Source organism: Dermacentor variabilis, chromosome 3 (genome assembly GCF_050947875.1).
Source record: "Dermacentor variabilis isolate Ectoservices chromosome 3, ASM5094787v1, whole genome shotgun sequence".
Taxonomy (NCBI): Eukaryota; Metazoa; Arthropoda; class Arachnida; order Ixodida; family Ixodidae; genus Dermacentor; species Dermacentor variabilis.
In genome coordinates this window covers 9,742,360-9,765,085 of record NC_134570.1, presented here as the reverse complement: position 1 = coordinate 9,765,085, position 22,726 = coordinate 9,742,360, and the positions used below count along the sequence as shown (strand labels likewise).

The window sequence follows — 22,726 nt, the reverse complement described above, 5'->3', positions numbered from 1 at the left end:
ATGTTTACACTCAATAAGCCAATTAAAAAAAATATTACAAACGCAGAGCTCAAGAGTCTAAATCTAGTGATGCATCTAGAGCGTTTCAGAAGTATATTTTGCAATCGGTCCATGCCATCTTTGACAGACACTATGTTTAAGTAGCCAATTGTTGAGATGTGCCAGCCAATCCCAAGTGGTCACACGAGCCATTTCAGCTGCCCCGAATGAAGGCACATTGTGCATGCAAGGAAGCAATAAGAAATCAAGTGTAGTCAGTGTGGACTACCAAGCATCAGACACAAGATGACCGTTTGATTTTCCATGCAATTACAAAAAATTTGGAGCCGATATCAGAGATTTTCTCCCAAGCCTGCTTACATTTAAGCTTGTTACTTTTCTGCCTTCAGATTTGTGGGTATCCGGTTACTATTAGAGTAATCACAGTATGTGTGCATTTTTATCCAACAGAAGCCACAAAGTGTTACGAACACCATTTATTCATACAAAAATCTCGCCTTCAGGAATTCAAAACAAGACTGTAAAAGGTGTATAAAAAAAAGCAAATATGGTAAAAAATAACATATATAGTGGTACATCCTGGTTGGCAATCTATAAAAGAACAAGGCACTCGTGTAATACAATAGCCTGAGAGGTTTTCTTTCTTTTTTCTCGTCAAAGATGCACGTTGGTTGCAACAGTGACAAACTGGCACTCAGAAAGGGGCATGCAGCTCCCAATTTTGGCAGATGGAGCAATCCCTATAAACAGGCAGTAAATACAAAACGTTTCAGTGCATCAGCATGTATAGAAATTCAAGAGTGGCACATGACCACTGCCTAGACTTTGGTCTGGTGCTCTGTGCCATTTGTTGTTCCTTGCTGCATTTGTTCCTGCATTTTTTTCAGCATCTCCTGCATTCTCTTGAGCTCCGCTTCTTTCTCCTGTAGAATTCTGTCTTTCTCTGAAAGCTTCTCATCAGATGCAAGTCTGTTCAGAACAGAAAGAAAAGATTCCCGTGAGACTTCAGATGATGAAAGAGCAAGAAGCTGTTAAGTCTAAACTACATGTACGCTTGCCGGCACACTCCTAAGTATGCACAGATGGTGTGGGACACTGAAGTGCTGAAGCGCGGTGCAAGCACAGATATCTTCTCCAGACAAATATCAGTGCTCTGGCTGCCTCACAAAAATACGGAACAATGTCTACCAAGGGGAAAATAGTAAGGCACGTGGGCGCACATCACCATTTCTCGCAGTGCGGGAGCTTTCGCGCACAAGCAGTTTGGCTTTACACTTCCCACCCCTCTGATTACCATATGCAATAAAGTATTTCCAATTTTGTAAGGCGATTTTCGATGTCCACGTAAGCTCATAGGTGGATAGTTCAAAATGCTTATTCTGTTGCTAATCACTCTGATCCAACTTGTAATTTCCTTATCTGGAAAAATTGCAATTTTGGGTGTTCGTATACCATATATATCACTAATGCATCATTTCCATGGAATGCAAAACAGGAGATGGATGGCAGCTCCACTGGTGCTAGCATGGACTGCTGTGAACCACAAATTTCAACAGTTCATATGCACTAATATAATGATAGTTTTTTGGGGGGGGAGAGGCATTCAGAAACAACAGTTCAAATCAAACACGAACCTCCATGGATGCAAGCATCTCCATTTTTGCCGATGCTATCAAGCTAAGCTAACAATGAAGCCATTGTGTAATTCAGTAACACCTATCGATAAATACCAATACGTACCACTTATATTTACATTATGTGCGCAGTACACAATAAAAGTAGTTGAAGATCAGCGCTTTGTTGTTTGTGTTCTTGCTTGTCCCGTCCTTTGCACTGTATAGACTGGATCTGCTTTTTCACCCAACTCGTTCCAAGACTAAAATGATTATATTTAGTGGCAACCTAAGTTCTGCCAACAAAATTGATTTTTTTTCTTTAAGGTACTCCAGGTATCTGCAGTCAGGTTTCAGAAGCTGATGGAGGTGCACCCTTGTCTACTCCCAATTTCTTAGGATAATTGTTGTATAACTTCCATTCACTGGAAGCTTACACCCAGCTGTTTGCAGTTCTTATCACAAAAATAACTGCAGTGTTACAATAATACACGAAGTGACAAACAGCAGTCAATCGAGGGATGTCTCAAGCCTCGGCCAACATTTTGAGAAGGGAACTTGTCTTCATCAGGTTAAGTTCTCTTATCCGACAAAACATTGGCTCTAGGCATCCCTTGTTGCACCAGTGTCCACAAGATATTGTAACATGCTGGCAACAGCAACAAGTGAAAAAATACATTTCAGAGTGATAATCTAGATAAGCAGATTCAAAAATTTTTGTGTGCAGCTCCGCTATATAAATTAATATGTTCAGTTCTTAAGCATGAAATGCTTTCTCCGACTGTTAGCCCTGTCCTAGCAGCTGAAATTTATAAACTATTCAATATCTTGATCAATACTGAACAGAAACTGTGTACACACTATCTGAATTTTCGTGACCATGAATATTCCCACTCATACTTTCACTTTCATTGACAAGCCAATTTGGTTAGACTTTCGAGTGCCATTCTACAGCAAAGCTAAAGTAAAAAAAAAAAAATATCGGTGACATGGCTCAAGCTATAAACTTTTGACCATTGACTTGTTACCTAGATAGCAGTACATTAGCATAGTTTTTAGAGCAAAGTCTTAAAGAAAGAAGAAGGTGGCTTTTTTTCTACAACGAAGATGAGCAGGAATGCAAGCTTGACTGATGACACGGGCCGCATGTCACAATATGGAAACTGAAATAAAAAGGTGTACCCTATGTGAAGTGAGAACAGAAAATCACTTTGACACCATATCCTGCCTCAACAGAAATTCATCAGCTTACGAAAGGTTAAAAATGACACACATGATCCCTATTTGCATTCTTATTTCAAAACGTCAACTGTTTCACAAGCTATGGAGTATTTTTGTACACCGGTTTGCTTATGTGAATGGATGCTGCAGTGCAAGTTCCTTAGAGTGTTCACTTCCATTAGAAATTTCTACAATTCTGCTTACGAAATCAGAATCCAAGTAAAAGTATCATATCTGTCTAGGAGCTTACCCTCATATTCAGAAATGCGCCACTGCTAGACTTTGTCAAGTTCGGCTCAAGATAGCGCCTGATGTGAATGTCCCTAATATGCTCATGTTTCCTTGAGCACATCAGGCGTTACCCTGAGCTGGACTTGACTAAAGGTGGCTTCAAGTTAAGGTGCGTTTCTGAATACAAGGGTTAGAACCAGTAAACGGTGACAGTTGGCTAGAATAAATGGGGATACGCACACTGTGGGCTTCTTGGCTGTTGCTGGAGGAGCCTTACCAGCCAAGCGTTCCGAGCGGTAGTTCTCATAGTGCAGTTCCTGCGTCACTTCCTGCAAGTCTTGCATGTGCGTTCTGTTAAGAGGAGGCACAGGTAGGTGAAAACTTTAATCCATCAAAAAGTGCCAGTTTGCAAAGGGCATGCATGCAGCTGGGAATAGATGAGGATCATGCTCAAACGTACATAAGCATGGTCCTGAGCTTGATAAAATCTCCGTGTTCTGGGTTCTCCACTTCTACAACACCCCAAGGGTAAAGACGTCCTCTGACTTTTCGGCCTTTGACTTCTATCAACTGCACAGAGGAACTGACTGCAAAAGGTACAGACTCCTAAAAGCAGAAAAAACAGAGGAAGCAATGTAATGTGAGGAACTGGCTCTTGTGCGGATTTCACACTTGAAATATGACTAGGAATTTGACTGCCTTGTTTTGTGTGTATAGCTTGTGCAAGTTTTTACAACTGTTCTCACCGACTCCACCATACTGCTTTAAAAGCCCTTACTCCTGAAGGTGCATAAGGAATGCTAGCAAAAACCAATACATACAATCTAAAAATAAGGCTGAGCAGCACCTTCTTTAAGTGTTTTCTGCGGTTCCCATAATCAACATTTGTGGACCTTTTTGACACGAAATGCTCATTTTCACCTACGTCTAGCTCGCACACTGACCAATCTAGCCCATGATTTTCAAATGGGAGTTGAGTTTACTGAAAAATACAGTATTATACAAACAGAGAGATACACCAAAACATTCGGTATGAACTGCAACATAAACCTGGTGAGGCTGCTGCACTCTGGCACATGACAGGCTTTGCCGACATACAATGCAACTGAGCAAAGTGCCCTCTGTTATTCTGAACAAATAAATCAACCCATGAGTTTTGCTCACTGCTTGCATTAAAGGCACTGTAACATTAAGCATATTGAAAAGTACACCACCTTGTTATGCAAAGCAAGACACGTTGTCTGCAGCCTTATTAAATACAGCTGCCTTCTGTTAATTCAACCCTGACGGGGCTAATGAAATTGGTCTACTTAAACAAGGTACAGATAAAATGCCAAAACACGCCACCAATTTATTTGGCAGTATTTGCCTGATTCTATCATGCCCCCGAATGAAAAATGCCCGTTTTCTACGTGTCCAAAGTAGAAAACTAACGTAGAAATGACATTAAAAGTACTAACACAAGTATAAAAATAATGTGCACTCTTTTTTAGCATGAAAAATGGGCAAAGGTCTATTACGTGTTGCACAATGGCAACCAATTTGCTTAAAGGGAAGCTGAAAGCTTTTCCAGAAAAAATTAGCAAAGAGCAGTACGTCGTGGCTTTCAACCCTCTAAATTCGAATATCGCATCGAAATTGAGCGAAAGAAAGAGCAAACATATTTTATTTCGACGAAAAGTGCAGCAGCAGACACGCCCAGCTCGCGCACCTCGTTTCCGCCTGTCATTAATCGGGCGCCTCGTGACGTCAACAATGGTGTTCGTACGGACCGACTGCTGCCGCTGCACACGAAGCACGGTGCAAGGTAGTTTGGTGCTGTTTTGCCGAGACGGTCACGGAAAATTTTGAGAGCTTGCGTTTCTCTGAGGAGTTCGGTGTTAAGTCCAAACTCCACGAGAGCGATTTTGAGCGCGACGGTGACGGGCGACGGCTTCGAGCGACAAAACGGGCCGTCGCTTGAACAGATCGCTCGGTCGCTCACTTCTAGAAATCTAGAACTCGTCGCTCGTCGCCCGGAAGTGCTATGAGCAACTAGCCAACAGTGCGAAGCCGGAACTGGATGTACATAACTCAAATACTACTGTTTGTCGTAAGGAACGAGCAAACTATTGAATAAGAATAAGAACTTAGTGCAAGACCTTCAGAAATATTTTATGCTCCTTTTCCAGTAAAATACATAAACTTCAATTGATAAAGCATGCGTCGCGCTAGTTTCGGCGCGTATATTGCTGCCCTCATACAGGGTAGTCGTCGCTCAAAGCCGTCGCTGGCGTGGAGTTCGGCTTGCAGGCGACAAGTGAATGCGACAGCCATCGCTTTGCTTGTCGTGCTGTCGCTGCCGCGTGCACGATCACTTGTAAGGGGTTTATACTTGTACATACTACCCGTACGTACATACTTGCACATACTACATGTACGAACCGATTGCGAAGAGCCGGCCTCTCCAAGAAGCAAGAAATGCTGGTGCCAGCACTGCTTTCCACGCGAATGAAGGCAAAGTGTTAGCATCTCCTTGTGTTGGAAATGTTCTTTGGCGAGTATGTTTTTTGCTAAGCTGCATTCAGCGTTCCAGTGAGTAAGTTTCCGGGCAAACAACTGTAGTGTTATGTTCCTGAATGCCTCCTCTTAGAACGTAAGCGGTGATGCGATCTTCGGCATTTGTGCGCTGCCCCAAAGCTGCCGGCAATCTACACAGATGGTTTAAACACGGGAGGAGTTTACCGGCTGTTGTAGCATGTGTAGTACAGGACCTTCATCAGTGCGCTATCCGCATGCTACTCGTAACCGGCGAATTCCGTCGGCTACGTGAGATGAGCGGTTTCTCTATGTGTGCGAGAGAAGGGGGAGCGCAGCATCCTGGCATGAGCAGGCTTTCCAACACAGGCAAACTTTACGCTTGCACTGCGTTATGGTAGCTGCATGCAGGCTGTTTCACAACACACGTGAGAATTGAAAATTCGCGGCGCTTGGTAATGAAACCTGCGTCAAGGGTGGGAGATAAACATGCACCATCCGTTCAGCGTGCTAACATGAAGGAGAACCCAAAGCATGCATTATTGATAAACTCCGGTAGTAATTGTCACGGAAGTGGTTAGAGCACAACACTGTTGTTCTTGAGCGCTTGAAGTTGTTTCGCTTCACAGCAGCCTCCCACTTAGCTGAAAGCTTCTTGTCTTGCAGGAACTAATGGAACATCGGAACATAGTCGCGGCCGCTAGTGTTTGTGCAAGCGTAGGCTGCACAGAACGCCGGCATGATCGGCCTACCAGTTCAATTGATGCTGCGCACGTCAACTACCACTCCTATATACACACAAACAAAGGAATGTAGGGTCGAGCGAAGCAGATTAAGACGGCACGCACGCAGAAATAAGCCCGGTCAGGCACGGTCACGGAGACTGCGAAGGACGGGAACACCAGTGCTGACATCACTACGCCGCGGTTTCCGGTCACCGCTCGCATCGTCAGCGTCAGCAACAGCGCGCGGTGCTCGACGGGGGGCGGAGCTATGGCGCAATTTTAACCAACGATTGCATCACTCCTAGGTGAAAAATCCCCCCCCAAAATTTTACCTGCATGGTTTATAAGGTTCCCGCATCCGTATATGAGCGTCTTATTGACTTCGACAGACTCTTCAGCTTTGCCTCAGTGTTTTTTAAGTAAGCTCTGCCGCAACCCACTTTTGTTGCACTGTAAACCTTACGAATGCCACTAACGTGGTTTCGGTTTTGTATCCGATCGAATTTTCGGCCCACTTTCCTGGGAAAAAATAAAGTGCTCGTTAGAATCGGTTATATACCGTAATCAGACATTATGAGCTACCATTATTGCTTGAATATTGCTTCATTGCTTACTACTGCAGCAAATATTCTGTCTGTGCCCACAAGGAGAAGTGTAATTGACGTTAAAATCATGGCGTATCTGTCCAAGTACTCGTCGACACTCGAGCCCACGTATCTGATGAGTGCTAGCCTATGTAGACGTTTAAAAAAGTCCTCACCCCTGCCGCTGGCCGAGTGCTTCCTGTGGCCGACAGTGGCGCGCTTAAATATAGCCGGCCGCCCTACTTCTGTTCTCTTTGCTGTGATCAACAACTGCCCTCACGACGTTATCCTTGGATTGGACTTCTTATCCATTTATTCTGCTCTCATCGACTGCGCGACCGGCGTTCTTCAGTTAGAACTGCCTCAACAGGTCAACGGTCAAAGCACCGCCCTACCGCACTTGTGCTCGCTTCACGATGTGCGTCTGTCACCCGAGGCAGTTAAGTCACTTTGACCGCCCAGTCATAGGTTCCTGACGGTGAATATGTGCTTCGCCCCATCATTTACGTGCTTTTGAACCAGAACGTTGCTGTTCCACATATGCTGGTCATTGTTGCTAATAACAACGTCATTCTACCGCTTCAGAATTTCAGCCTGTGCCCTCAAGTGATTCCTGTCAGCATGTTCTCAGCCAGTTTCTATTGGTTTTGAATTTTGACATTGAGAGTCTGAATGCTGAGAGTGGTTTATTAGCACCAATTGCAGCTTACAGCTCTGGTTCCTTAACGAATGGCTTCGCGAAAATGATTTCACCTGACCTCACCTCTGCACAGGCCACTGACGTGCATCTCCTGCTTGAATCGTACAGTGACATCTTTGATTTCGGCGAAAGGCCATTAGGCCAAACATCTGTTGCTCACCACCGTATAAACACTGGAGACACGAATCCTATTTGTCGGCATCCCTATCATGTATCGCACGCTGAAAGTCAAGTCATCCAATCAGAAGTGGCCAAAATGCTCCGCACACGGGTCACTGAGCCATCAGCTAGTCATCCTTGTGAAAAAGAAAGACGGTACTTGGCGTTTTTGCGTTGATTATCACCACCTAAACAAGATCACGTGAAAGGACGTCTACCCACTACCACACATCGATGACACCTTGGACTGCTTGCATGGAGCTAAATACTTCTCGTCCATCGATCTTCGACTGGCAGATTTCAGTTGATGAAATTAACCTTGAGAAGACGGCTTGCATCACGCCGGATGGCTTATAGCAGTTCAAAGTTGTGCCCTTTGGCCTATGCAATGCTCCTGCGACATTTGAACGTATGATGGACTCTCTTCTGTAAGGCTAGAAATGGACAACCTGTCTTACGGTCTTACGGATCTTCTCAATCGAACAATCACTGAGATGCTGTCAATGTACGCCTCCAACGATCACCGGAACTGGGATGCCACGCTGGCCTATGTGACGTTCGCGTATAACTCGTCCCGACATGACGCCACAGGGTATGCACCTTTTTATCTTTTGTATGGTCTCGCACCCCACATTGCCGTTTGATGCCATCTTCCCTTCTGTGCCACGTGTTTCAACCGAGTACGCTCGTGAAGTCATCGATCGCACTGACATGGCGCGATCTCGTTTATTAGCCTCGCAGCATCTGCAAAAAGAGTGCTACGACCAGTGCCATCGCGATGTTCAGTTCGCCCCAGGTGCTTGGGTGCTTCTTTGGTCACCATGTCATTGGGTTGGCCTTTCCCAGAAGCTTCTCTCTCGCTGCACAGGGCCTTATGAAGTCCTACGTCAAGTTAACGACGTAAATTACGAGATTTCGCCGCCACAGTTTCATGCATCCTCAAGTACGACGCCTGTTGACGTCGTCCACGTTTCGCGGCTCAAGCCATACTTTGCTCGCAATTCTTCGCCTACCATGCGCCGAGATGGTGCTTCATCATCCGGGGGTCCTGTTACGGAAGGATTAAAGAAGAGAGGAAGAAGAAAAAAAAGATTGCGGGACGCTGGCTGCTGCAAGTTGTTGGTGGTCAGCCATCTTAACTACTCTGACTCACTTTGTATATATATTGTAAATACAATCTTCTATACTCCCAACATCCTCGTAACAATATGTTCCTAGGGCAGGCTGGAAATAGGTGTTTTTGACAGGAGATGATGTGTGTTCAATGCATCCAGCGTGCCCTAAGCTCCGCCAAGACGGACGCTACCGCTAAAAGGATCGCTGTTGAGGTCACCTCAGTTCTCAGGCGCATCTGTGCCGACCAGTCAAGTTTGAATAGCACGTGGCCGCTTCATTGTTCATTTTACGTGAAAAGATCAACAGCAGTTGAAGAGATGACTCTCGAGCCAGCCTTTGAACTATGGGACTTGTCTTCGAGGCAACTGCTATGGATGCTAGATGGAAACATTCACTCGTGAAATTGCTAAATAAAATTAAAAACCTTAAAAAAGAAGAAGTGACCTGATCCTAACGATTATCTACGTGGAAAATTACTGTATCAGCACATATTTTACTCTAGAGGCATGTTAAATTGGCTGAGACAGTGCAGGCACAAAAATCCGAAGAGAACAATTCACCAACAATTACTATACTCCCTAGCGTGAAATTTGAGTGCAGCAATACAAGTGTTTTCATTTCAAAATATATTGGCTGGTGCAGACAATCTGTCTCATGCAGCACGTTGCAAACAGAGCGAAGTGTGGTGCAACTGCCTCACTAATCTGGAGATCGCGTGGGCGTGATTCACAGCAGCTGCCGCAGACAGACCTCCCAGACAATGCACTGCTGCCATCTCATAGCCACCATCACCACACTACGCTTTTCTTCTGAAGATTTTGCCATACCCTACTCCTCTGCTTTCCTCCTCACGCCTTTCATCCCCCCGCTGCGCTCCGCATTTGCTCAGTTACGCTGCTGCTCGCTGTAGGAACGGGTGCCTAAGAGCTGGGGTCGAAAAAATAGCTCGACACAGATGCACATTTCCTTTGCACAAACACTTAATGCCCCATTATATTTCGGTCTGTGTGTGAATCGAACTCGGGCCTCAGGGGTGCGAGAGGAGCACGCTTCCCCAACGCCATGGCAGCTCCACAGTTCTGGTTGACTAAAGGTGTGCCTAGTGCATGTGGCATTGCACACATCACGTCGCAGCCACTGACTAAAGGTATGGCCTAGAGCGTGCGTCATTGGGCACGTGATGGCACAGCCAACGGGGAGGAAATGACGCCATGTCATGAGTCTATAAAATGAGCATGGTCATGATATTCCGAGTTCTACAAATGGTGTAATGCTTTTGCATTTCCACACATAAGCAGTCTTAGTGTCTCGGCAAAAATTTTTATTTGCTTTATTTCATGACTTTCTCCATGCCATTGACGTAACGGTGCAGTGCTAGTTGTGCTTTCATGACGTTTGAATGGATAAAATAACTGTTTGAGCTTGATTAAGTACAGATGGTGTAGACGTCCTTCGACATGAAGCATTTGTGGCAAACCGTCGCCATACTGTTTATGCACAAATCGCAGCATGCGCAGAAAATAATGCTTCGACTGTGCAGCAAAACAGAGGACCACGTGCTGCACACTTCTGCCCATTGTAAATATTTTGCTGTAAGTGGTGTTCGTGACTGGCACCACAGTGCCCCCACACAGTGCTGTGGTTGTCTATAGTAAGCCCAATAATACAGGTGTGGCCAGAATGAACTGCAACATCGTCACCAAATTGTTACGGCACTCATTTTCACACAGATTGTCTGTGGCTGCCCATTTTCCTATAGTTGTAAGGTGTTTGAACGGAGAAGTGCAAAAGACTGCAAGGTCCTCCAAACCTAACAGTTTTCTGCCCTCACAAGAAGAAAGTAGTACTTGTATAATGTACCAGGCCTAAATCCATCTGACCCACTGACAACGTGATGACTGAGGAGAGAAAAATAGACTGCATAAACAGATGTAAAAAAGAAAGCAGCTGCAAAATGGAGTTGGCACTACCATGCTCTGTATTGTTCAAGTAACCTCCATACACTCACATGCAGGCCATATTATAGCCTGTTAGTTTTCCCTCAATTTAAAGGAGTACTGACACAAAGGTTCCTCTGTACCAACATACCTTCAATGATTTATAAATAAGGGAACCTAAAACATGTTGTAATGCAACTTTAAGGACTGCGTGCATGGCCAAATTCAAACCATAGCACTTCATTGCATAGGCAAGTTTGGTGGTGTTCAGAGAGCACAGATTGCAATCCAGTAGGCAAGCACTCAAGCCCAATTTTTTAGCGAGTCTGCACTGTTGTGTAAAATGTGGATAACCTGCAGAAAGGTTTGATGTGCCTAAAGGCCAACTGCAATCAAATTCACTTTGCCGAAATTGGTAATAAACATACAACTGAAGCCGCTGTGCTGGCAATCGTCAAATTTTTTTATCAGCTTTTAATAGCACCTAAGGAAACGCGTGCACCTGGAAATTAGCAGATATGATACAAGTCCCGACACATTGCCTCCAAGATTTTTCAAAGTGCCCCGGACCACAGTGGTAGACTAGGTGTCTGAACGAGGCTGTCACGCAGACTATTTTTTTCAGTCGTGGTTTACATCTCTCTTGTCAGATGGCAAGGCACATGGGTCTCTTCAAACACGCGCACGCATAAAGGAATCGCTAGTAAATTGTCCCATATGTGCCTATGTACCAGTCTAAGTGTCTGGCGAGCCTTTGGGAAGCAAGCTTAGGTATATTCTCTTAAATACAAGGGCTATTTTTTTTATGATCCGATCGGTCGCGAAACGACGGCCACAGTGAAAATCGAGACTGTCTTATATGGAACATTTAGATACACTTTCCAGCTATTTCTCTACATAAGTCGCCACTCGGATTGGGACATTTGTCATAGCATGGTACAAACTTTCCTATACCCTAGAAATAGAAGGCAGCCGGCTGTGCTTTCAGCCAATTCATTACGCTGGTCTGCAGCTCATTATCAGAGTCCCTTCCTCCTAGCCAGCATTTCATCTGAGCAAAGAGATGGTAATCAGAGGCAGCCAAGTCTAGGCTGCACGGTGGGTGATCAAACACAAGTTGTTTTTTCATTCACTTTCATTTCCATTAATTTATCGTTTCTTTATTTCATTTATTAAGCACAAGTAATTTCCTATATGTTGTCCTTGGTGTCAGTGTTTGTTGGCTTCTTTATGATATTACCACAGTTGTGTCACCCACATCATTTGAGGTTTCTTCTCCCTTGCCTTTACCTTCTCACTTAAAATTTTCTTGCGGATAATAGCTTACTGCATCATAGTTGGCGCGGACATGCGCTACATTCAACTTTTTTACTTTACTTCTGCAAATCCTGACAATAGGAGGACAAGCGCATTATAAGCACCAGCAGTGGCTGCCTCATCCGTAATTTCTCACTTCAACATTGTTTCAAATTTCCACTGCAAACACCATGCACATACACAGAACAAATTTCATATTTTTGAAAGAGGATGCAGCCAATTAACAATTATTTTTAAAGGTATGGATAGCCTATGCCTAGAGAATGAATATGTTGCTGTATATTCACCTCTCTTCAAATTGCTTTGCGTGCTTTTATGACTCCCCCAAAATACCTATAGACTTCAGTGACCTCTTCGACAGAATCTTTTAACAACGGCGCGTGAAATGCATGTGGATGATGTGTGTTTCAGTATTGCTTAAATGGAAACTGATCCTTGCAACTCTTAAGACCTGAAATCTCTCAAGGGAGGAAAAATTAGCAGGACTCTGAGGAACTATCAGGCATTGTTTAGAATATCATTAGCCTTAGTGAGGTTAAAAGAACTGGTTAGGCTTATACAGTGCTGACTAACGGCCACGGCCTCTCCTATAGAGGACTCCCAGATAGGAAGTTGTACGGAGTAGGATTCCTAATACATAAGGACATAACAGGCTAATGACAGAGCTGCAGTAGTCATAATAAGACTTAATAAGAGGTATAGATTAAAAGTGGTACAAGCCTATGCTCCAACCTCCAGTCATGATGATGATGATGGAAGTAGATCAGTTTTATGAAGATGTGGAATTAGCCATGAGAAAAGTGCAAACTCACTATACTGTAGTGAAGGGCGACTCCAATGCAAAAGTGAGGAAATAGCAGGCTGGTGAACAAGCAATTGGCAACTACGGCGTCGGTTCTAGAAACACTAGAGGAGAGATGTTGGTAGAATTTGCAGAAAGGAATAAGCTACGAACAACGAACACCTTCTTCAAAAAGCGTAGCAACAGAAAGTGGACCTGGAAAAGCCCTAATGGTGAAACAAGGAATGAAATTGATTAACACTTTCTGCCAATCTCAGCGTAGTGCAAGATGGAGAAGTGCTAGGTAGCGTAAAGTGCAGTGATCATAGGTTAATGAGGTCCAGGATTCACCTGAATTTGGAGAGAGGAGGAGTAAAATTGGTCGAGAAGAAACAGGCCAACCTAAATGCAGTAAGGATAAAAGCGGACCAATTCAGGCAGGTACTTGCAAACAAATATGCAGCCTTAGAACGTAGAGATGTTGATGACATAGAGGTAATGAATGAAACCGAAACTAGGCTGGCTTCAGAAACAGAAATTGAAGTGGCAGGCAACACACCAAGGCGTGCAGTAAGTTGCCTTGGTGCGTTGCCAAGCAACGACAAGAAACGACAAGCAATGACAAAGAATGAAACAGTCCAACTCAAGAGATCAGATAGAATTTATGGAATTGTAAAACAGATCACAAAGGAGAAAATAAAGGATATTCAAAATGATAATTTAAGTAAGACTGAGGAAGCAGTAATAAATGGACACATCATGAAACCAGAAGGAAACTTGTCTTAGGACAAGCCCCAAGATGAATGCACTAGAAGCAGGGTAATATCATCAGCAATTTTGAAGATATAGTAAAAGCAGCTGAAGAATTCCATACTGACAAGTACAATACCCAGCACAGCCAGGATACCTCCATTGAAACTAGTAATGAACAGGTTAGAGGCTTCTTCTACAACTTGCGATGAAGTTAGAAGGGCCTTAGAAGACATGAAACGAGGAAAGGCGGTAAGAGGAGACGGAATAACAGTTGATTTAATCAAAGATGAAGGAGACATCATGCTTGAAAAGCTTTCGGCCCTTCATACGAACTGTCTATCGACATCAAGGGTCCCAGAGAATTGGAAGAATGACAACATTATACTAATCCACAAAAAGGGAGACGTTAAAGAATAAAAAAATTCTAAAGAATACATTTTTGGCGCAACAATGTATTCTTTAGATCCCAACCAACTCGCCCAGCAACAAGTTCTACTCAATAAAAAAATTATAGGCCCATTAGCTTACTTCCAGTATTGTACAAAATATTCACCAGGATAATTACCAATGGAATAAGGTCAACACGTGACATCAGTCAGTCAAGGAAAGAGGCTGGCTTCAGGAAGGGATACTGTACAATGGATCGCATCTATGTAATTAATCAGGTAATCAAGAAATCTGCAGAGCACAATCAGCCTCTCTACATGGCTTTCATAGATTACGAAAATACATTTGATTCAGTAGTGATACCAGCAGTCATAGAGGCATTACGTAATCCAGGAGTACAGGAGGCTTATGCAAATACCGTGGAAAATATCTACAGAAATTCCACAGCTACCTTAATTCTACACAAGAAAAGTAGGAAGATACCTATGAAGAAAGTGGTCAGACAAGGAGACACAATCTCTCCAATGCTATTCACTGCGTGCTTGGAAGAAGTATTCAAGCTATTAAATTGTGACGGCTTAGGAGTAAGGATCAATGACGAGTACCTAAGCGACCTTCGGTTTGCAGATGACATTCTCCTGTTCAGCAACACTGGGGACGAGTTTCAACAAATGATTGAGGACCTTAACAGAGAGAGTATAAGAGTGGGGTTGAAGATTAATATACAGAAAACAAAGATAATGATCAATAGCCTGGCAAGAGAACAAGAGTTCAGCAATGCCAGTCAGCCTCTAGAGTCTGCAAAGGAATATGTTTCCCTAGGTCAATTACTCACAGGGGATCCTGATCATGAGAATAAAATTGGGTTGGAGTGCATAAGGCAGAAACTTGTAGATTGACTGACAAAGAAGCTAGAAAACAAGTTAATGATCACACAAAGAGTGATGGAATGATGATAGGCATAACGTTAAGAGACGGGAAGAGAGCAGTGCAGATCAGAGAGCAAACGGGCACAGCTGATATTCTAAGTGACATTAAGAGAAAGAAATGGAGCTGGGCAGGTCGTGTAATGTGTAGGTTAGATAACTAGTGGACTATTAGGGTTACAGAGTGGGTGCCAAAAGAAGGGAAATGCAATTAAGGACGGTAAAAGACTAGGTGGGGTGATAAACTTAAGAAATTTGCAGGCAAAAGGTGGAATCGATTGGCGCAGCACAGGGGTAATTGGAGATTGGAGGGAGAGGCCTTCGTCCTGCAGAGGGCATAAAATAGGCTGATGATGATGATTGCTTCTCTTCCCAGTAAGCAATGATGACTCATGAAAAAAAACTAATAATTTACATTTATTAGTATTATTAAACATTGTCACTTGCATGCAGAGGTCATAAATATATACATGGTGTCCCAAATAACTATCATTCACCAAGACTTAATAAAAGAGCAATTGCGATACTCAAAGGAAACCCATTGCATATTGTTTCCAGTACAGTGGAGTAGCCGCCAGTAACTTTGTGTTACTGAGATTTAATTAGGTAACTTTAATTAATTGTCTAACTTGAGACATACTATCGTAACTATCAAAGTGTCAAGGAGGCATTTGTAGGCACAGCCAATGGACATCCAGGTGCGATATTTTCAACGATGTACTAATTGCGTAGCAATTTTTTGCGACTGCTAAATAAACCCCGCAAGATATGAAAAATACCATGCGACTGCGCTCCTAGCTCCATAATAAAGCAGCGCTCGCAAACACGCTCCCTCCGAGTTAACCAGAACGAAATAAAGGAAATAAAGAAAAATATTGTGATTGAGCTAGTGCCTTATCTGCAGCACCCAGTCTGAAGCAACACGGTGCACTTTATGTTAGTTCAAAATAAGCTGTCATAGCTGTTGTCTTAGCATAAAGTGCACGGATCTTTTTATTTCTTTTTTTGTCACCAAGCCTAACACCCCAAAAGAGAATTGACGTGAGTGCAAAGGTATAAAGTTGCGTTTTGTTTCTTCCCAATTGCCACGTCTTTCTCTAGTGAGCAGAAGGATAACATGATCCTTTGCTTGGGAGCTACAAATGGCAATACGAGGAATGTCGCAAAGATATATCAGTCACGGAAGTGTGGCAGTAGACCAAACGCTCACCAGAAATTGTAACAACCCGAAACAAACTAGCAGCTTCCAAAAACAGCGGCGAAGGACTCCATCTTTCGAGTCCTAGCCTACACACAGATGTTCTAGCATTTATGGCCTCAAACCCTCATGCTAGGGTGTGGGACTTGGCCATGCAGGTACCAATTGCTAAGTCATTAGTTTGGAGGATTCTAAATTTCTCGGCCTTTCACCCGTATCACCCTAACCAGCACCATTGCTTGGAACATATGTACCCGCAGAATCGTTCAGATTTGTCGAACAGGGTCCTCACAAAATCCAATGAGTCACGGGACTTTTTGAGCAACATCAAGTGCACAGACGAAACCAATTTTTGCAGAAACGTCCATGTAAATTTGCATAATGCACACTGTTGGAGCGACTCCAATTCACACTGGGTAAAGCACACTTGGCACCAGTACCAGTAGTCATACAATGTGTGGTGCGGAATTTACGCTGGTGCTAGAATCGGTCCCACCTTCTTTGATCACACATTGACTGGACAGCGTTACGTGGACGAAATCCTTGAAGGATTGGTGGATGAGCTTCTCAGCAAAGTCCCGCTGTCATTTCTTGCACTTCTGTGGTATCAGCAAGATCGGGCACCCACACACAGCAGCAACCAAGCAAGAAACTGGCTGGGTGTGACTTTTCATGCCCAATAGATTTGAAGGCATAGGCCTGTAAATTGGCCGGCTAGGTCACCTGACCTCTCTCCACTCAATTTTTTTTCTTTGGGGTTATATGAAAGATTGTGTTTACATGATCGAGACGACGATGTCAAATGAGCTCAAGGCAAGGATAATGGATGCCTGCCATAAAATTCCAGTGTCGGTCATCAAGAAAGCCACTAAAGATGTGATAAAACGGACTCGGTACTGCGTAGCTGCAGAAGAGGACTTATTCGAGCACGTTGTCTAGGCGGCAGGTAGTGTTCAGCAGCACTTAAGAATTCACAGATAATAAGCGCACACTAATATCTCATTTCTCTCTTTTTTTTTTGTGCAGACGTATCGATTGCCAATTTGGCTCATTTAGAAGTGGTACATTTACTTTCTTTAAATGCATTGGTTTTGCCTTTTCATCACACATGGCTGACTTCTCATTCTGCTTATTTCGCTTTTTTTTTTTTGCCACGTGAAGCTATTTTTGCAGCATGTATAGACTCTCATGAAAAATAAAATTATGCAGATCCCACGTACTGAGGGAATCAATGTAAGCGAAGCTTTCTGTGCTTGATGCTTTGACGGTAATTAGTGGCGATGTTAAAGCTTCACTTCTTCAACGTTTAGGCTAACACGAGAGTGGCGAGTTGATGTTAAACGTTACCTCGCATGCACCACTGCTGTTTGTCTGTGTAGTACACAGAATACATAGGGAGAGGTGTTTTCTTGAGGCGTTGTTGTGCGCAATATTTTATAACTTCCGAGAGGGTCGAGCATTGTCATTGCCTTGCATGGCACATCGCATTGTGGCAGAAGTATTAAACTCAAATTGGATTATGGGGCTGTACGTGCCAAAACCACATTCGGAAGCGGTGGGGTGAAAACGAGTTTCTCCAGTCGCCTTTCCTCTCTTACTCGCCTGTCATCTATGTGCACCCTGTGCCCCCCCCCCCCCCCCCCGATGCAGCGTGTGCGACAGCAGCTGCCACAGCAGCAGTGGGAAAGTCGAAGGCAAAGAAAGCTTCGCTTTAAAACGGTCACTTTAATTTGGCTTTGGTCCGAAGGAAGTTTCTGGTGCGAAATATAGTTGCGCACACACTCTTTCGATGCGATGGTCAGAGTGATGCATCAGCCGCATTATCAAGGGTATTTTGTTATCAATTTGATCAGACGGCCTTGAGAGATGGATATTAAGTGTGAGAAACGAGAGGAAAGAATAGCTAAGAAGGTGCGAACCCTGATGTTGGCGATCCTTCTGTACCATTACCAAGGTGACGCGCTGTATCTTCGGGTTTGCGACAGGCAAAGCAGTTGCTTTCAGTCAGCTTATTTGAGGGCGCTGCTTTATGGTGCGGGCGGGACCGCAGTCACATGGTATTTTTCATATTTCGTTGGGTTTTTTTACCAGTTGGAAAAAATTGCATGCAATTAGTACATTGCCGAAAAAATAACAGATTTCATTTGGGGGTGCCTACAGATGCTTCATTGACACTTTGATAATTAGGACAGTACGTACTTCTCGAGTTAAATTCATTGCAATTACTTAATTAAATCCCAGTAACGAAATAATTACTGGCGGATACTCCACTGTACTGGAAACAATATGCACTAGGTTTTTGGAGTAACGCAACAGCTATTTTTGAAGTTTGGTGCATGATAGTTGGGGCACCCTGTGCAATTCACTCAGTAACCTAAACGAGGCTAAGCCAGATTCACTTGAAATCAGAATCGACAGCGTCATGTGCGGCAGCACTGATACTCAGACTCACAGAAAAAAAAAATAGAGAGAGAGGCTGCAGTTTTGCCAGAAAGGCGAAGCAGTGTTAGTGATAGCAAAGTATATGGCAATTACATGGAGGAAGATTGTACCACCGAGAGACACCACATTCTTGGTGGTGCAAGAGGACTGAGGTTGGGAAACTGAACTGTTTCCTACCATGAGGTCTCATAAATACTCATATAAGGCCGTCACTTCAATGAACCATTATTCCAGGTCACACTAAGTTTCTTCAAGCGTGACTGTTATTAAAGGATATATATATATATATCTATATATCTATATATATATATATATCTGGTCCGCACAGGAAAATTTAAAACTTTCCACCTAGGCCTGCCCATTCATCCCCCGTGCCCTGGACAGCCACAAGCAGCACTTAACCTCGGAGGTTCTGCTGAAGAACTGCACATTCCGAGTCAAGCATCACTTCTGGTCAGCAGTAATGGCAGCAGTTGTCCAGGTTCAATTTCAGAACATCTACTTTTGCAAGCCTTTCACATTATTTCAAATGAAAGATTTTACATGGAAGTTGCTCTATATCTACACTATCTAAAACTCTGCTTTTGCATGGCCCGACATATTGGTGCAGTTGGCCAATAGGCTTACTTGCGGGACCTGTAAGCACTGTTATGTTTTCTGTGACCGTCAGTGGTTAGTGCATTAACAAGGTGTTCCACAATGCCGCACCATTCTTGGCACTCCTCAAAATCAAAAAGGACTGGCCACTGTATAGGTTTTACTTAATTTATCATGTGCACGAGAAAAGGGTTCCATGCTATATCTACTGGGTCAGTAGCTACTGGCCAAAACATTCAACTTCTGTGTCAGTACGCCTAATGCACATCTGTCAATGTTTACGATTTCATCTTAAAAGGCCATACATTTAGCGCTCGGTTACTATGCTGTAGTGACACGAATATTTTACAATTTTTCATAGTATATAGTTAAGGATAAAGAAACTTAAAACGAAAAGACCAACGCAGTTGGTGAGTGAATTTTTATTGCTCAATTTCTCGGACCCATTGATTACATGGGTGCACCTTCGTGGCAGCAACTGATAGAACCAATATATCATGGCAACTGAATCTTCGACGGTCGTTATGTGACTATTGCATTAATAAACTTCATAAACATTTGTTTGTTTGTGGCACAGTTCATTGTTGCTGCGACTATATAGTGACGAGTGCCTATTCACACCATCTCTACAGAACAAAGTCTGTGAACCTTTGATAAACATTAAATATTGAATAATCAAATAATTTTTTGTATGTTTAAATATTTTGGTTCTTTTTCTCCTCCACTGTAGTGTCTTTCAAATTCTAAGGTTGGCAGGTCTGCTAATGCAAGACATGTTCAGGAAATGGTTTACTCGCAGCTTCAAATGCAGAAGGCTGCATTGAGAAGTGAATAAAAAGAAATCACCTACTTTGAGTTGCTTGACTTGCTCTTTGTATTCTTCATCTTCATCAGAATCGCAGTCCGGAAGAGGGTACAGACGAATTCCATTTTCATGAATCTCGTGCATTATCTAAATACATGCAAAATTGTATGTATTACATACAAAAGGCTTATTAGTGTAGTAATTCAAGTTGTAAGCACCTAATTCTTTTCCAAACTTAGACCCTCTAAATGCTTGGCACGTGTTTAGAATGGAAGTCTTCACATTCGTTAATCTGTTGCTTTTATCCTTTTCTTTCCGAACTGCAGTTTTCAAAAGACAGAAAGGTGCTTAGAATAATGGGAAGTTTAACTTTTCATGAATGCGGTATATGCACAATGATACTATGCATAATTTGCACATCAGCATCAGCCTTTATACAACAGTGTATGATGATAAGCTACTTTGGTTCTTCTTAAAGTGCACCATTAATAAGCACAGAGCCAATAGCTCTTTCCACATCTCTGACAATACTTCTAGGCACCATTTTAAGACAAGGCTAAGATACTGCTGTTACTCACTGTTAACAAAGGCAGTTTTCAAACTAAGTAATGACCAGTGCCCACTACCACTTTATGTTTTGGGGAATCAAAATGTTCGCAGATATACATATAAAATTTCATTAATGTGTCACTTTGATGTTGCTGTGTTTTGCATCAGAAACTAATGCGGCAACACCCATGTGCTTAAAATCAAATCACCCTGAAAAAACCTGGGAAAGCGAGAGATGGAAATTCAAGACAATGAGCAAAACGAGAACAAGGTAAAAGTGGGAGCCAACGTTTTGACAAGTGAACTTGTCTTTTTTCAAGACTCTTACCCGCTTTTATTTTGTTCTCATTTTGCTCATGGTCAGAGAAAACCTGTATGGATGAAAACAGAAGAGTACAGCCACACACACTGTAGGCAAAAAAATAGCAGATGAATAAAATGATACCTTTTTTTTATCTGCTGTTTTGAATATTAATTGCTGCAAGAAAAATTTGCAAGATTGCTCTCAAGATTAATTTTATGTTCAGAGGAAACTTATGTAGCTAGAGTTTGTCATATATATTTCATGTGTACAGTAAGGCTGAAAGCACTGTCGCTGCATCTTTGTGACATGGTACTCAAGAGCTTGTCGGAATTATATGGCACAGGCATACTGACCCTCCTCTTGAGATTCATCACTTCTTTCTTAGTCAAGGCATCTGCTTTGGCAATTACAGGAACTATGTTGACCTTATTGTGAAGCATCTTCATAAACTGGACGTCCAATGGCTTCAGACCATGGCCAAAGGGTGAAATGAAGTAGAAACAACAATGGACACGGTTGTCCGTAATGTTTCGCCTGTTGAGTCCACTCTCGTCGCATAAGAACCGTTCAAATTGGTCTTCAATGTACTGAATGATTGACTTGAAGCTGGAATGAGAACCGGGGGCACACCGACATTCTTATGAAACAAGTTCGAATGTCAATACTCTGCTCTTGGAAATGAACAGTATGAACAGTCTGGGAAAAAATAGGCATGCTCACCAGTCTGTATTGTCAATGGCATCTCCAAAACCTGGTGTGTCCACTACTGTGAGCCGCAATTTTACACCACGCTCTTCGATTTCAACAGTTGATGCATCGAGGGTCACCGTCTGCTTCACTTTTGCTGTATGGAAAAGATGGCACAAGAACTGACAGCGTTAATCGTCACAATTGTACAAACTGTCAAATGGAGCATAATGATCGTGGACCAGTCATTTAAGTGTATGAGGACTCGTGCGTTAACAATGCTACAAACGCTGTCTACGGTTGGGCTCTGTTCTTAAAACTTTACCATCCTTCAATTCTTACTAAGGTTACCAATGTTTTCATTTTCCGTGTCATGCAAAAAGATTTGTCGATTCTGTTAAGCTTATGCAAGCATGGTAATGCTCACCGCTGGCATCAGGAACATTCCTTTCAGGGTACAGATCCGTTAGGAAAAGGCTGTTGACTAGTGTAGATTTGCCGAGGCCAGACTCTCCTACAAAAAAAAAAAATGTTATTCAAGCTTTGGTATTACGAACGAAATAGCAGCAGCGATGAGCAACACATTCGAAGCTTACCGACAACCATCAAAGTGAACTCGAATCCTTTTTTTACAGACTTCCGGTGAACTTGGTTTGGAAGGTTCGCAAAACCGACGTAGCCAGGCGTCTCTGGGTTGGAGAACTGGAAGTACGAAACGTGCAAGGAAATCGGTTCGTAAACCAGAAAAAGAAAGCGAGGTGACAAAGGATTCTGCCTGGGTAATATTGGCGACTTGCAAAATAGTAAGTCAATGTAAACACACGTAGCAGGAAAACGAAGAACATAGGATGCATTTCAACGCGGTGCAAGAAAGATAGTTACAGACTATGTTAACAGGACAATGGCGCATTCACGAATTAATGCGTGTTGCCGAACGCAGTTTCATCACTTGGCAAAGGAAACAGCGATGACTCGACCGAGTCGCCTTCATATGAAAATGGAAGGCGTTCATCATTTACCGTTTTTGTGTCCGACGACATACTTGATGTTAGGGTAAGCGAAGGATCTCTCTGATCATACAACTCTCGTCAACCAAATGGCTCTTATTGAAGGAGAAACTTTGAAACCCTTGAAGTATCTTCACACGAACCGGAAGATGTTTATAGAGAGCGCCATG

General features: G+C 43.1%; 1 protein-coding gene across 1 annotated transcript; it reads right to left on the bottom strand.

The window, feature by feature from the left end:
- Window positions 1-458: 458 nt before the first annotated feature.
- Window positions 459-22,710, bottom strand: Septin1 (Septin 1). Its single transcript, XM_075684163.1, has 9 exons — window positions 22,569-22,710; window positions 22,146-22,251; window positions 21,977-22,063; window positions 21,583-21,706; window positions 21,216-21,468; window positions 20,055-20,156; window positions 3,526-3,671; window positions 3,306-3,416; window positions 459-969 (listed from the first exon to the last, which is right to left on the bottom strand). The coding sequence occupies exons 1-9, from the start codon at window positions 22,587-22,589 to the stop codon at window positions 819-821; spliced, it is 1,101 nt and encodes a 366-aa protein (XP_075540278.1). The 5' UTR covers window positions 22,590-22,710; the 3' UTR covers window positions 459-818.
- Window positions 22,711-22,726: the final 16 nt, after the last annotated feature.